Here is a 15,700-nt window from a genome sequence, read left to right as displayed (position 1 = left end):
TTTCAGGTAAATGTTTAGCTAAAATTTATTCCGAAAAAGTTGAATGATTCGTTCATTAAATCTGTCATTTTCTTGATTTCACATTTCAATTCATTTCCTTTACTAAAAACATGAATTGAAAAATCTAGTTGTCAGAGGAAACTACTGTTTGCTATTGAATTAGGATCCTCATAGATGTTCCGTATAAAGATATCATGGAATTTTGAATGCTAGATTTCCTAGTGGCAATGCATAGTATGGTCCAGCACTGATGAATAGAATAAGTTGTTCCCGAAATGTTTGTATTTGCGAGAAGTAAAGTAATATTTTTTCTTCTAACAAATGAAACCACGTCCGTTATTTTATTCTTCGAAACAGTCAACAGGAGAATCATAATTTGTTGTTAACATGTGGAATTCGAAGCGAACCCCCCTCCCACTCTACAGACGTGATAAAAATTTCCGGCGATTGCTCACGCTTAAAAACTAATATCTGCGAATTTTTTGCATACAATCATGTTGAAGTTTTCAACCCTAGCCGATGGGGGAGGGGAAGTTAATCGCAAAAATATGTGGAAGGGAGAGGAAAGTCTCCCTTTTTTACCCCATTGAAGGACTTTCAAATTATGAACCGTCAAGCACCCCAACCCCCGGGCAGCGATGGGGTTCAGACCATTGCTGGAAGAAATAGTTAAGATAAGGTGGAAGAAATGGAAAGGTCCTTCTCTTCAACCTTCTGAACAAACCGCGGCGGTCACCTCTCTTAATTCGCTCTTAAGTTATGTCGCCTAAAGAGGGAAAGGTATTTTGATATCTTTGTAGTAAATTTCGATTTGCTAACCCCACTCGTGGTTTTTTTCTCTAACTCCGTTAGAAATATGCGTCGGTAACGCTCTGTTAAAAAATAGCGTCAGCAAATGGGGCTAAACGCATATCATTAATGAGCTTATTATTATGGCCTCAATTAACAAGGGGAGTTGGAGACTGGAGCTACACCTCACCCTTTCCCAAACCGCGGAGAGATATCGAAAATCCTGGTTTCATGAACGCTGAAAACTCCCGACCGAAAGGAAGATCCTTTTATGAAGCACGTTTTCTATAAAAACCTCTCAAAATATCTAAAAAAACAAGGTGGTATAATATTTTATTTCATATGGCTGAAATAAGGGTAACAAAAACATTGCTAACAATTTTCAAACCTTGCTTGTGTATCCAAGCAGCTAGAATTAGGTTCCCGACGAACTTTTCCCCTCGATAATTAGACACTATAAGAGGTGTGTAACTGAACAATTCCAATCTTTTGGGTGGGCATATTCAACATACTATATGTCAACTTTATTTGTCCTATTTAACTACCTAAATTGGAAATACAATCACATTTTTACCGGACAAATTTCCATAAGTTTATTTAATTAAACATAAGAAACTATCTATCGAAAATAAAATAGAAAGCAGCTTTTGCATTTTAACTGTATTTTTATTACAAGTATTACCATTAAATTCATAAAAATACACTTAGTAAATTCGGGATCCCACACGCTCGTTTGTCATAAAAACTATATATATCGCAATAAAAAATTGATAATACCTATAATAAAATCCATAAAATGGCTGGATACTCCACACATTACCTGTTTGTTGAGAATTATGGATATAAGTGATTTTTAACACCCCTGTCAAACCAAAAGAAGTCATAAAAATTAAAGCTCAGAAAATAGAAAGCTTAAGATTACATGAAATTCAGGTTCTCCCAGTAACACACTAACAGTCAAAATTCCAGTAATAATAACATTATTGGAGAATCTCGTCAACATTGTTTTTTTTATGACTTTGAATATACAAATTTTTTATTACTTTTCCGAAAAATATTCCTTTATCCAGCGTATCTCGTTCTATCCAGAATGAATCTGCACCCATATTAGCTGGCAACCGATAGGTAATAAATATAAATGAATTCGATTTTGTTTTTATTGTCTTGAGGGAATTGTTTTTGAAATTTTCTAAAAGCTTTGAATTGTCTGGCAACCTTATATAACCTGTCGAACCCTGTGAACATGAAAAATTCAATTACCCAGAAATTATTATAAGCAAATATTGAACACTGTTCCGTAATGGATCATTTGGGTCAGTCAAAGAATGTTCTGATCAATAAAAAGATTATAAAATCCTCTTTTTAAATAAAATATTCAAGCCAATAAAATGTCATTAGACAGAATCAAAGAGTCGTGATTTTTTATTATTATCCCGATCAATTTTTACGATCAAATACCTTTCATTTGTAGTAGAGACGATGCACTCGTAAAATATGAAAGTAATGTATGAAATAGGTTTTAAGGGGATCCATTTTCTAGTTGTTTATTCAAATTTTTTCGAAAAAGCCACTTTTTATTTCTTCATTCAGGTAGGGTCTGATGTACAAGATGCTAATATTCTCTATCAACTTATTTACACAGTGAACGATTTACATGTGAAATCCGAAACATTGGCAGATTTAACTCAACTGTTTTAATTTTATGCGACTATCTCCAAGTATCGGCCACCTTAAAGTCAACAATAAACTCTTCAACTCATTTATACATAAGTACCCCTTTAAAGGCTTTTCAAATCGTCTCATAACTCAAGGTAAAAAAGTAAAATCACTTTGGAGACAAAATAAGAAATAAATAGTGGACATTAATAATGCATTCATATATGAACGTTTATGTTTGAAATTTTTATTACTAATTTGATCGCGTCTAGAATTACAATTATCTCCTTTGCGACGGGACTGCTGATCGAGACGTGGCTGAGAAATAATAAAAATTAGTTTCAACGAAATATGTGATAGGAATATGAAGACGACCTTTCACACGGTTGGCAGTGGTTAATATTGATAATTACAATAATAACAATTATTATTAATACCGCTCATTAGTTGATAATTTTGATATGACCAATCGTATTTTTCCTCCTTGAACGCTCTTTGGTTTTTTTATTACATGAGATGAGCCATTTAATGTAGATCATTCACGAATTGATAATTTTTTATATGTACAAGCTCGCTTCAATAATTCTTCATTTTTTCTCCCTTATATTGACTGTTATTTTTAATTTATTTCAAGTCTAGTCACACAGAGACCCAAATGATAAATAAAATTGGTGAACCGAATGGTTTGTTATATGAATGTCTCATATTCTTGAATGTAATTTATTTATGACTAAGAACATGATCGTGGGCATAACACGATCCGCGCAAATTATCTCTCAATTAAAGTCTAATAACAATTAATCTTTTATAATTTATATGCGAAAAATATTCGCTTGACCGCCGCTCCCTCCATGATGATCTTGTTTCTGGATTTTGATCAAGAGTCTTCGAATCGCATTTCGTTCGCCATTGGAGATTGGAGCGAGAAGCATCGTATGTAATCAGTTGTTGTGGACATTCTTGTATTTTTGACCTAATACATGATCCATGATTAATATAAATCCGCGCGATGAGATTGTTTTGGTGTTTTTTTTTTCTTTCATAGATAAATTATTACTTACTTTGCGGGAAGTTTTTGTGTAGTGTTGTTTGTTTTTTTCTTTTTTGTGGCGGATTGGGATTTTTCTGTCTGCTAGAAAGGAATTTAATTATTATTAATAAAAATTGATTTATTGGGAAGACTTGCTCTTTGATGACCCTATTGTTAATATTCGATGTTACGGGCTTGATGACTAGTTGTCTTATAAAATGGAAATCTAAAATAAGTAGTTCATAGTGGAGCAAGTTACAGGGTTGATTCAGTATTGAAAACTGTAGCCGATATTTTGCTATTTTATTAATACATATACAAAAATTTATTATATACGCATCTAAATATTTATTATTCGTTGCATCAATATGAACCAAAGTGTTAATTTAGTGCCCATTCCAAGTGTAATTCCAAACGTTGCATGAATATAGATTTCGGAAGTCTCTGAATAGAGGTGTGAACACACATTGAACAATGAAAATCACCATTTGTTTTATTTTTTGGTTTGCTCCACTTTATTTCTATTCGTGATTTCGTGGAGACAAAATGAAAGTGAACAGAAAAAGTTTAAAATGTTTGTTCTATGCTCACGATTTGAATGAATAAATTCATATGTACGAAAAATATATTCAGCTCCCTTTGTCTGTTACTTTCTTTATTGTTACTTTACTTGCACCGACAAGAAACCGTTTAAATATACGCGCATATTTCGGTGTAGTTTGAATTATGTTTGACTGTCTCGTAATTACAACCCTTCAATTGAAGCCGAGAAGCTTAGAATAAACTTATTAAGACCTCTTGCATTCAGATTTAGGACTTTTGAAGAAATTTATGAAATTGTTTACAATACCTGTTAGTCCTGCTTGAATAAATGTAGCAAAGATTCCTGTTGGTTTCATAGAACAGTAACCTAAAACTAGTAACGCTTCATCGAAGAGAAGAGCATTATCACGAATTGAATTTTCAGGTGACATATCAAGAAATGATATCCATGGCATTGTCGGCCATAGTAGTTCATTATACTTGAAAGTTTAGTGCCGGGGAGGTAATCATTTTTAAGTCTGCAAGGAACGCTTCAGAATAATTGTTTTGATAGTAAACTGAATAGGTATCGATATTTAAATGGTTACCATCAGCCCTGTACCACAAATGATGTTAAATAATTTCATATCATAAATCAAAAAGCGTTTTAAATTCATTTGTCGGCGAATTAATAATTACTGTCCGGTTAATGTCCATCGAATGGTAGTCACTACAAACGACAAGAGATTTGATAAAATGTTAGCACCAGAGTGAAGTCTACAGAACCAGCCAGGCTTTGTCAGGAAAAATTTATTTTATTCATTTCCCATTCTGTTCTCTAGACAGGCAACTTTTTGGAATTTTCCTTTTTTTCGTTGATTATTGTTGTTATTAAGTCATGCATTTGCCGCAGTCATGTACGATGCTGCTTCATCTCTTTAAGACGTCATAAAATATTGTTATGAATGTTGTTTGTAGCCTGCCAAGATTGGCCTCACATAAAGCCATCATAGGTCACTGACTGACTGACTGATATTTTGGTGTTTGTTTACCAAATTATATTTTTGTTTTGTTTTGTTTCAAGCCACTTTTGCAAGAGATTAGGCGCGCTGTTAGTGAAATGGACCGGCAAACATGCTATGCATGCAGGAAGTAAGATGTGGGCTAGTTTGAAATATGCATACTACAAATATCGGCTTTGTTGTTCGACTTTATATATGCAAGTGGATTGTGGAATTGCAAAAATGCTGGGGTTTGTTAGAGATGTCGGCGTTGTTGATGCTGATGGTGATGAGTAATGCACTTTGGCTCGAAAATTAGCAAAGTGCAACGCAAAAACTAATTATGGAATTTGTTGTTATTTTGGAAAAAGCTGCGATTATAGACTAGAAATGAAATGGACTTTTATTGATATATTTCCAAAATTCAGATGAAATCATGGCATGCTGCGCATTTGACGCTGTACACATGCATGTTATTTACTTCCGAGCATACTGAAAATTATCTCGGACAAATAAGGGCCTGTAGCATAGAGCGAAAAGATATATTCCTACCAGGATCGCCTCAACGCTCCTTCATTCAGATAAGAACTGTTGATGTCTTTTTAACCGAATCCTTTGAAAAAGCAATCATGCGAAGTGGAAACAAAAAAGGATGGTTTTCTGAGTGAATCAGTATGTAGTATAAGTGTCCCAACTTGCATTAAATATATATAGTTGTGCTGAATATTCCCCTCCCTCCGAGAATGTTCCTATATGGTTGCCATAAAGCCCAATGTGAGGCATAGCCCATTAGCCACACCTACGCATCATCATCAATGTGCTTCAAATTACCCGAAAAATCAAAAAGTCTGTATTCGCATATAAAATCTAGGCTTCAAAATACATTCCATTCCCATATTTGCTAAAATAAAATTAATAGTTGTATATTCCCATATTTTAGAAATCTACACGAAAACATCCCTTCAATTGATCACAAAGGTACAAAATTTGGGGCGATTATAAGTATTTGCATAGTGCACAATTTTAGAAACAAAACTGCAACTATTATTGACAAAGTTACAGAAGGTCAAATTTATGTATTTCGCATGGTTTTATCGCATTCTAAGAAGTGTATGGCGTCATCATCATATAAAGCGACCTCATATGATCGGTGGAGTTGGCGTTTGGAAATACATATGTACATCAAGGAGTATTGTGAAATGAAGATATACGCGAATCGAGAAACATGAATAGGGAAGATGAACATGAACACAAAACTCTGATACCCAAAGAGTCCAGCTTCCTTTATTCCAATTTGTTTAAGGATTGATTCAGGCCGGAATACCCCGATGGTATGACGTGAATATGACTTGATGTGCTATTTCCAGAAAGAGCGTTGACTCGGAAAAGTATTAATTAGATACTGATCTTGAGATAGCTGCATTTCCAGATTTTGGACAAAACATGCTCGTAATGCGTTGAGTGACATCAGTTCGCTACTTAGGTATGTGAAATAAAGCCAGCGATATTCTGCCCATTAATATTGATGAAAACAGCGTGATAACCTGTAAACCTGAGAATGGTAGTTATATCAATTTTCAGTTTCGGTCTGGCTTTGATTGCCTCTTTTTCAAATCCAAATTTGATGGAACTGTTATCGAGTTGGTTGAACGCAAGCCTCTAGATGTCGTACCACGGGTTTGATTTCTGATTGCATTAGAGATTTTTATTTGCGTCTTTATGATTTTCTCGCTGCTTTGGGCTTTACACTCGCCTTAAGGGAAAGGGAAAAGAAAAAATCCCAAAAATAATGAGCAGAAGAAATGAAATAATAACAAAAATAATGGAAAGACTTCATGAAGAGTCTGCTGTGATAGTTTCATCACGTTGAAAGGGAATGATACTTTTAAGGCTGCCCCATACATAACCATGCCCGTCGTGTCCTGAATTTATCCTCTTCAGGTTCCATTTTCCTGATATCTCGCCGGTTATACTTTATTATGATGAACTTATATCTCCTGGCATACTACAAAATGTGGATTATGTTTAATCGCAGCTTGCTGGTTTTGTCGCTATCGAATCACCTCATTTATCCTACGCCTTAAAGCCGTCAGTCACGATCAGTTTGTCCTGTCAATTACTTCTGAACTGACCGCAGTGACTCGGTGGCGGAACGTCGGTGAGGTGCGGCTGGCCTGTCAGTTTGAACTGTTCCTGGCCAACTGGAGATCAGATAACCAAAACTGGTACCTGCTTGCGTTGATGTGCCCTGTCATCGGTCGTAGTACACAAGCCGTTTAGCCGATTACGGAAATTTTATGCGGAGCTTCAATGCTGGTGAACATATTTTTATAAATGCTCAAACAAAAAAATATCTCTGATTTGTGTCTCAACGCCATTTACGGCCAAAGTTGATCAGATGGTGTTATCCGGCGGAGGTGAATGGTCCTTTCAGTCCAGTAGGCGGCCAGATTGACAGTGAACTATTTAGACGTGAGTGACAGGTTACATGGTGGGTTTAATGGTGACATTAGACAGCTTAACTGCTGTGCAGGTAGTGTACAGTTTTCGATATATCATGTCCTATTTCTGCTTTCAATTTTGAGTTATGAAAACTGCTAGCCGGTTATATACGTGGCACATTTTAAAATGTGAGGTTGATCAATTTTGGAAATAGAAAAGGCTTATCCATAGTAGTACTGATCCTTGCACTTTGTGCAAAGTAATAACTATTATTAATTTAGTAAGACGTCTTTTCAGTCCTTTGCTATGATCGATTTTTGATCAATAAGGCCGTTACAATCTGTTCGTTCTGACAAACTGCCTTCTCTCCGCTAACTTCCATATCATTCTTCTTCTTCTTTAGCCTTTGTCCCATTCACAAGCAGGATTGGCTCGTCGTGATCGGTCACGTAATTTTATTTTATCAAAGGGTTGATTTGTATGTTGTCATGAGGTCTTTAAATCACCAACCAGCGTATCAAACCACTATTTTGATCGCTTGCCATCGACTTCGATGTTCACACCAATCTTGGCGCTAACGAGAGCGAATTACGCGACCATACCATTGAAGATGCTTCTCTCGCAATTTTTGCACAATCACTGCAACCCCCATATCGATCGCCGATATGTTAATTTGTAATGTGATCAAGGCGTGTCACACCACTAGAAACAGAGGGCGACCGGACGGACGACATTGCGATGAATTTCAGATTTGAGACATCGACGTCGTTCGCGAGGAGTGCCAACTGTGGACTGCCACTTCATTCAGATTGCGTTAAGGCGAGAACCAATTTTATAAAGCCGTTCGCCATTGGTTGATACCATTGACCCGAGATATTTAACTTGCTCAGTTCTACGCAAATCATTGCCATTGCCAGTGATAATGCCTGTTTCATGGGGGTCATTGTTTTGGCAAACGTAATTTCTGTATAATAGAAATTTTGTTCTGGTGAGATGACATTTCCCTTACAATTGTCTTGAAAGAAGTTCAGCAAATATTCGATTCATTGATCCCTCGATCGCCCAGACTTCTCAGAGAAGCTCCGCTGCGTCTTCCTTATTCTGTGGTGTTGTTGCCGTACATTCAAATCAAACGGAATAAACCGGTCGTAGCGACTTACGTAGTCACTGCATGAAACCTATGACTTTTTTACTTCTTGCTTACTTATCACTTATTTGCATATTTTTTGAAGCTTTTATTTCAAAATTTAATTAGTCATATTACGTACTATGTATGATTTTTCAATCTCGTGTATCACTGGGAAAATGTCTAGTAGGGAAGGTAGGTAAATATCGAGGTATTGTTGGGACCGCAGCTATCGATTTAGTGGCGGATAATGCTTCGGTCGAATGGCTGACTTCCACCCTAGCCTGACGCAATGGATGTTGAAGCTTCCGGGATTTTCGTCACCGATAGATTGTAAACAAACAGTTCAATTGTTTATCAGGAGATGGGCTGAAGGAACAACAGGCTTGATATGAGGTGATTCCTCATATTTACGTTGACCATTTAAATTTGTATATGTGTGGAAGGGTAAGGTCTGAAAAAACTGAATAGTTCTCATATTGGCCTAGACAAACCAAAGAACACATCGGACTAGGCAAATACCGTCGTACTACTTTTAGCTTTATATAAGGGCTAGATTTCAAGCCCGAAATGTTGAAACAAGTTGAATAGTTCTGGCGGATGTGGTAGTTGAATAATTGTGATGAGAGTCTTTCGTGTGTTTTCGAACTCTGAGTCGATTGCGTCGGATAACGGAGCTTAGGTTCGTGAGCTTCAATAATCTCCTCTTTCAAAATGGCACTGCATACAGTGACACTCCGTAGGCGAAACTTTCTGCGAAATCAACCGTTGGAGTTACAATTATTAAGCCGTACTCCTCTTCTTCTCATCTTTCTTTTATGCATCCCCAACTCACGTGTATATTACAGCTCATATTTAAAATTTCCGAAGGCATCTAAAAATAGCGTTTTTGATTAAATCATCTGACCACGACCTATTTTTGTATTTGTCCCATCTCTACAATCGAACATAGTGAATCTCGCATCTTGTCTGTTAATGCCTATTATTTTATTTATTTCTTAAGAACCATTTATGGAATGAAGTCTGGAAAGAATTATCAGTTTTTCTAAGTGGCAATTTCGTTTTCTATTATTTAATTTTGCTAGCAATTCTGTCGACAACATGTTTTTATAAATAAGTAGAAATTATTGTGTGCAATATCATTCCATTAAGCACACAAAACGGTTCCAATACATGACTTAATGGAGTGTCTAGACTTGGAGTCTTTACAAAGAATATTGATTGCCAAATGAATGGAAGGAAAAAAATTTCCCTTTGCGCTAGTATGCAAGTATCTAACGTAAAGCTGTTGAAACTTTCTTATATAGTAAATCAACAGAATCTTTATGTCAGATCTACTTTAAAAATTCAAATTATTTGGTTTTTTTTTTGGATGGAATCTTTATATAATTCTTTGGGATTAATTGTATTAAGACAATTCATGAAATTTAAAGGCTGCCAGCACGAACCACTTGGTTAAAATATGAAACCAGGGTAACAACATTACGATTAAGACACACTCTTCTGATGGTGAATATTATCCTGCAAACTTAACAAACCACTTTTGTTGTCCTGGTGCTAGAGCTTCAAATGTTATCTTTAATAATAGTAATCCATTGTTTGCCATTAATTTAGGAAGTCTTTTCAAATGATTCTTTGGATGTCTCCCGTAGCTAGATATTAACCAGAAGGTCACCACATTTTCTATAACAGAATAGCTACACATTTCAACTTTTTCACTCCGGCTGTAATTTTTACAGCTATATCTAGTGAATTGAAACTAACTCAAACAGTCCTTCATGTACGCCGTACTCGTTACGCCGGGCATCTTTATTTCTCTCCACAATATCTTCCATATGAATAAAGTTTTCTTTCCGAAGAAAAGCGTAAAAATCAAGATAGATTCCAAATGAACTAAACTCAGAAGGAGAACACTCAGATGGATGATGGGTTGTTAGCAGCACCAATTACACAGGCTGATCTTCTGTATTTCCCGCTAGTCAGTCTAACAGTAAGTAAAAAGTACTTGCAGTTCCCTCTGTTTAATAACATACGAGCAAAAAGAAAAAAAGTCAACTGAAAAAAGCAAAGAAAAGGCAGAAATAAATACTGAAATGCATTACAAAACGTACTGAGGTTCAGATAATTTAAATTGTTTTAAGTGGTATGCAAAGTGAGTTATTTATGCAAGGCATATGTTGGAGCTAAAATTGCTCAAATGAAGCTACTGGAGCTAGTCTAGTATGTATGCTAGGAAAGCAGAAATTTTTCAGTTTTATAGGAAAGTTTTGCTTCTTACGATAATTTGTTGGGATTTCTTCTCACCCCCTCTTTCCGTTTGTGTCTCAAAACTATTCTGAAACAACAACAATGTCGACGGATTAACTAACCTAATAATTGTACAAGACAACAAAATGCGAAGTGGTACTTGAGGCTAATTGAATTGTAAATGGCTGAAGTAGAAACAGAAAAAATGTAAGAAAAATGTTGTTTCTAAATGTTAATTTAAATTGCGGTCATATATTTTGTCTCTGGTTTTTGTGACAATTGCAATGCGTAATGCATTATTTGTGAAGCGATTGGTTTCGAGTTTGGTAGTTCCGTTTGGTAGCGATATGAAAAAGATGAAGCCATTAGAAACATTCAGAATTTGAAAGCACATAACAATTGAAAGGTTTTTGTTGGTTCATTTTTGATTCGGGATTGGAAAATGGTATCTAATAGTGCAAATTGGCGACTGCAGAAATGTTATTATTTTCGTAGATTATCTCAACTATTGCATCCTATAAATTAAGGAAACATTCGGGCGTTAATTCCTTTGTTTGCCGAGTACTGGGGCGGAAATATAAGGATCCTTCCTTATACCCGTATTGAAGTTGACCTCGCATTTAACATACATCTTCTTTTTCTTCGGCCTTGGTCCCGTTCACAAACGGGGTCGGCTCGTCGTGATCGGCTGCTGCATTTTGTTTTATCAAAAGCTTGATCTGGAGGCAATCGCAAGACTTTCAAAGCCCAATCTAGCGTATCAAGACACCAGCCGGCCTTATTGGCGCTTCCCATCGACTTCGATATGCAGACTAATTTTAGCGAATGAATTCTCGTTAGCGCGAATTACGTGACCATATCATCGAAGATGCCTCTGTCGCAATTTATCCACGATCGGTGTAACCTCATGTCGATCACGGATATCCTTATTTCGAATGTGGTCAAGGCGTGACAGGCCACTAGTCTGAACTAACATCTTCGTTTCCATTACTGTAAGATGCGGTTTGTTGTTTTCTATAGTTGGCCATATTTAGTAATTAAAACTCTACCACTATCTTTTCCAAATATATAGCTTTTAAATTCTACTCTCTCTTTCGAAGGCAAGGTAGTAAGCGTAGGCTTTACAAATGACTCCAATTTGGGAAATTATGTTTGCGTAACGTGATCTGTCGTTCCGATATTTCGTTGCCCTAGATTATAAAACCAAGCTGTTAATGTCTTCCTTCGCATATATCCTCACTGGCCCCTCCTACATACGAAGTTTTTCAAGGTAAAAACGGTCGTACAGTCAAAAGTAAGACCAAAAGGCAGACTGGATGCTGCTTCTAATAAACCCATTTCTCTCTTATCCAATAAACCTACTCTGTTGAATATCCATTTCTCCATGAACAGAAAATTGGCCCAAATAAAGCGTTGATAGTTGCAGCCCAATTTGCATTCCTTCAACCCACGCCAAGATCTTCGGGAGGGCCATCAAATTACTGATTGTTTGGGATTAAAATACTATTTAAGCAACATAATCTAGAATTGCATTTCAACAACCGATCCGGTTATTCAATTCAACTTGCCCTTTTAATTCCGAAAACTGACGTTTTTCTTGTCTTTAACCAGTAGACGCTCACAATTGTTTGTCTCCTTGATTTGAAGAAAGAATTTGATTTCGTATATTAATATGGACTTATGTATTTCCCAACTGATTTCTATCCTTAATTTCTAAATGTATTTTACTTTACCAGTCGGTAATCCTGAGCGAAAGTTCAACACCAACACTTCTAAGCATATATCGGTCCCAGCTGGTATCCCACAAGGATCTGTTCTCTCTGCAAAATTCTTTTGCAGCCGACATTCTGGAATCGATTACTTGATCATAAATAGTGTTACTAGTGAAAAAGGCAGCGGGGCAACTAGGTCAAAATCATATTCGTATTTAGACGTGGCGTAAAGGTGGCAAACATTATCAGCGGAGAAGAAAATTTAAACGAAATATAGACCTCCGATCTCCTCAACCTTTCCGGTCAAATACTAGCCGGTGACTCTGACACTGTAGTTGGTTCCCTACGAGATTGATAGAGCGAAAAGGGCCTAAAACGAAGCAAAGCTCGGGGAATTACAGTTAAAAGACCCATTTGCGTTAAAAAATCCCATCTACATACTTATTCAGCGAATGAGGACGAAACCCTGGTGGATTGGCATAAAAGCGTAATCTATCCGAAGAAGGTGACAAGTTGACGTGCTGAAGCCGCTATGCTGAAAAAAGTCGTCGGAGGTGAACGCCCACTATTAGATCAGCTCTTAACCGTGAAACAAATGCTGAAGGTTTACTAGGAGTTCAGAATTGACGTCTAACAAATATTCATCGATTTCAAATGAGTACACGATAACATAGATTAGCAATCTAGCAAAACTACTTCGTTAAAAGCAAGCAGTTCGAACTCAACTTGGCAGGTGTGAACTCGAAATGGTCCGAACGATCCATTTTTAAAACGAAACGGTCTCAAGCGGGAGTACTGGCCAGCCCCCAATGTTATTTAACTTGACCCTTGGTCATTAAGTCGTAACGCAAACGGTAGGGTATGCGGATGACATCAATGTTTTACCGCGCTCGGTCATCAATGTCAATGAAATCCAGGATTACAGATCAATGAACAAAAAACAAAGATCATAATCAAAACTATAAAATAGATGCGAGCTAGACAAAATATCACAATTGATACACATAACGTTCATAACTTTGGAGACCAAGTTTTTGAAGGGCACATGAAGTAAGACGGAGTATACATCGTGGAAATAAATCATATTATTTGGTTTTCACCACCATAAAGTCAACAACAATCGTCAGACTAGTGTTATGTTCCGAATGTGAAAATATCAGTTTGACTTAGACTTTTGAGAAATTGGTAAACCCCTCAATGGGCTGGTCAAGTTTGACGAATGGGAGGTTCAAGAATATTCAAAGGGACATTCAGATGGAAAATTTGTTTTGTCGAACTGGCTGGGAAGCGTAAATATGAGGGAACTATCGCCACTGACAGCGCTTCATTGTTAGGTATAAGGAAGTGACGTACGCGTTCATTGAACCGGGGGGACTGGAGGCAATGCCTTGGGAATGCCATGTTTCGAAACGAGCTGCAGGGTCGAGTATGGTCTTTATAATATCATGCTAGGAATTTCGCGAAATTTAAACACAATTACTTGATGCCGCTTAATTCCCTCTAGCCTATTGATTTACTGCTACTGTCGCCCTGAAATATTAGTACCGACTTGGTCCGGTTATGTTTAGTATTTGCCTCGCAATTTCGCAATACCAGAGAAACTGTGATTGTATCTGAATGTTTTCCGACTCTGACAAAAATGTATCCTATTTTCCCTAATTTGGCCTCCCAAATTACATGAACCGTACAAGATTATAATTGATAGATTGTGGGCTACCCGCATATTATGCTTATTATTCCGCACAACAAATTCAAAATAGTGCATCTCAATGTTCGAATTTCAAATCAAAACACATCCAAAACCATCTCTTGAGAAAAACCGCACACATAAGAATGATTTTTCAGTCCGACTAAAACCACACGATCTGTAATCGTGACGGCTAACAGCGTAACAAAAAAAGTCATCAAAATTTACAATGACATTAACCGTATTAAAAATCTGTAGATACGAACCTGAAACCCCGAAAACGAATCATACATATAAATCTATTTACTTATGTATCCACCAGGTAAGCCTGAGGTGCATGCACCGAGTACATCGACTGTGATAAATATATCTGTAGCTGTACATAAATTTGAAAAAAAGCCGATCGATCAAACAGCCGCGCAAAATCAAAACAATGGGCAGCATGTGTTGACGAATTATAAAACCAGAAATTCTACAAGTTTTTCTGTCAGCGATGAACAGCATGTTGTGTTATTGTTGGTTTAGTTGGTTGTTTGCTTATGGTTATGTCTTGTGGTGTGCTTTTGAGTTTTTCATTCTTTCCTTCTATGTAGCCTCAATATGTCCACCTCTGATTTCTCTCAACCTTTGAAATCTAAAGGATTCAAGTGAGCCCCCGGCAAACTTTTCACATCTTTTCAAATTGGAATCAATAAAAAAATACTGTATAAATGACTGGAGACTCTCCTTTTGATAATAATTTTGAGGAAGCACAGTACAGAAGGTTTTTCCTGAAACTTACTTGAATGATGGCACTTAAGGAGGTAAGATTGAAAAATTTTTCCCATCAGTATAGATCTCAAAATCAATTTTCGATTGCTCTCTCTTCACTGGATTATTATGACATTAAACATCCTAAGTATGTCCTGCCACAGAGATGAAACTAACATTGAATCTCTTCATGTTAGATCGTTCAGATTGTACAATCTAAACGAGTCAAAATTATTCATATTTGGCGCCCAACGTGGGAGATTTTATTAATAATTTCTTGTCAATATTGTAATTGTTGCATGCATCTAGATATACTTGAAATGAGTTGAAGAAACGGTGGAAATAAAGTGATGAATTTATATGGTCAAACTGTGTTTTTAAATTGGAATAGAAACCAAGTGAATTTCAAGTCATTAATGAATTTAGCATTGCTAATACTGCGATAAATCACTTCGAATTTGTCGGCAAATTACGCGAATCTACATAATAAGATGCAAATAACTCACTTCACATGACTTTAATTAAAACAATAAACTATTTGGGGGCTTGGAACATATGTTCGAATTATCATATATCAACTAAATTCAGTCACACTCGCCTCTAATGCAATTTGTTCACAATTTTCTGGTGACAGATACTAAATCCGTAAGCTGCGAATTTCCCGTAGGCCGATCGACAACAATTCATGGTATTCACGTGTACATAGGTATAGCAAGGAAGACATTATTCGCTACCACA

At 36.4% G+C, this 15,700-nt stretch overlaps 2 protein-coding genes across 5 annotated transcripts in view; one reads left to right on the top strand and one right to left on the bottom strand.

The window, feature by feature from the left end:
• LOC119651502 (homeobox protein homothorax) overlaps positions 1 to 15,700 on the top strand; it is a 440,180-nt gene that overhangs the window by 210,560 nt on the left and 213,920 nt on the right. The window lies entirely within an intron of this gene.
• LOC119651503 lies at positions 1,127 to 5,381 on the bottom strand. Of its 2 annotated transcripts, none has more exons than XM_038055125.1 (3): positions 4,326 to 5,381; positions 3,507 to 3,577; positions 1,127 to 3,418 (listed from the first exon to the last, which is right to left on the bottom strand). In XM_038055125.1, exons 1-3 carry the CDS (start codon positions 4,471 to 4,473, stop codon positions 3,323 to 3,325), a joined length of 315 nt encoding a protein of 104 aa, XP_037911053.1. In that variant the 5' UTR covers positions 4,474 to 5,381; the 3' UTR covers positions 1,127 to 3,322. The 2 variants fall into 2 exon arrangements, with proteins under 2 accessions (XP_037911053.1, XP_037911054.1); XM_038055126.1 differs by having other exon boundaries at positions 3,507 to 3,574.

This window comes from Hermetia illucens, chromosome 3, assembly GCF_905115235.1.
Source record: "Hermetia illucens chromosome 3, iHerIll2.2.curated.20191125, whole genome shotgun sequence".
Classification (NCBI taxonomy): domain Eukaryota; kingdom Metazoa; phylum Arthropoda; class Insecta; order Diptera; family Stratiomyidae; genus Hermetia; species Hermetia illucens.
The sequence above is the reverse complement of the archived record's forward strand: the minus strand, read 5'-3'. Positions and strand labels throughout refer to the sequence as shown.

Bases quoted from the DNA above. Each gene is read 5' to 3' on its own strand.
- LOC119651503 (XM_038055125.1), bottom strand. From the start codon at position 4,473: ATGCCATGGATATCATTTCTTGATATGTCACCTGAAAATTCAATTCGT. The intron at 3,578-4,325 runs GTATTGTAAACA...ATTCCTTTCTAG, and splicing joins TATTCAAGCAGGACTAACAG to CAGACAGAAAAATCCCAATC. The intron at 3,419-3,506 runs GTAAGTAATAAT...ATCATGTATTAG, and splicing joins ACACAAAAACTTCCCGCAAA to GTCAAAAATACAAGAATGTC.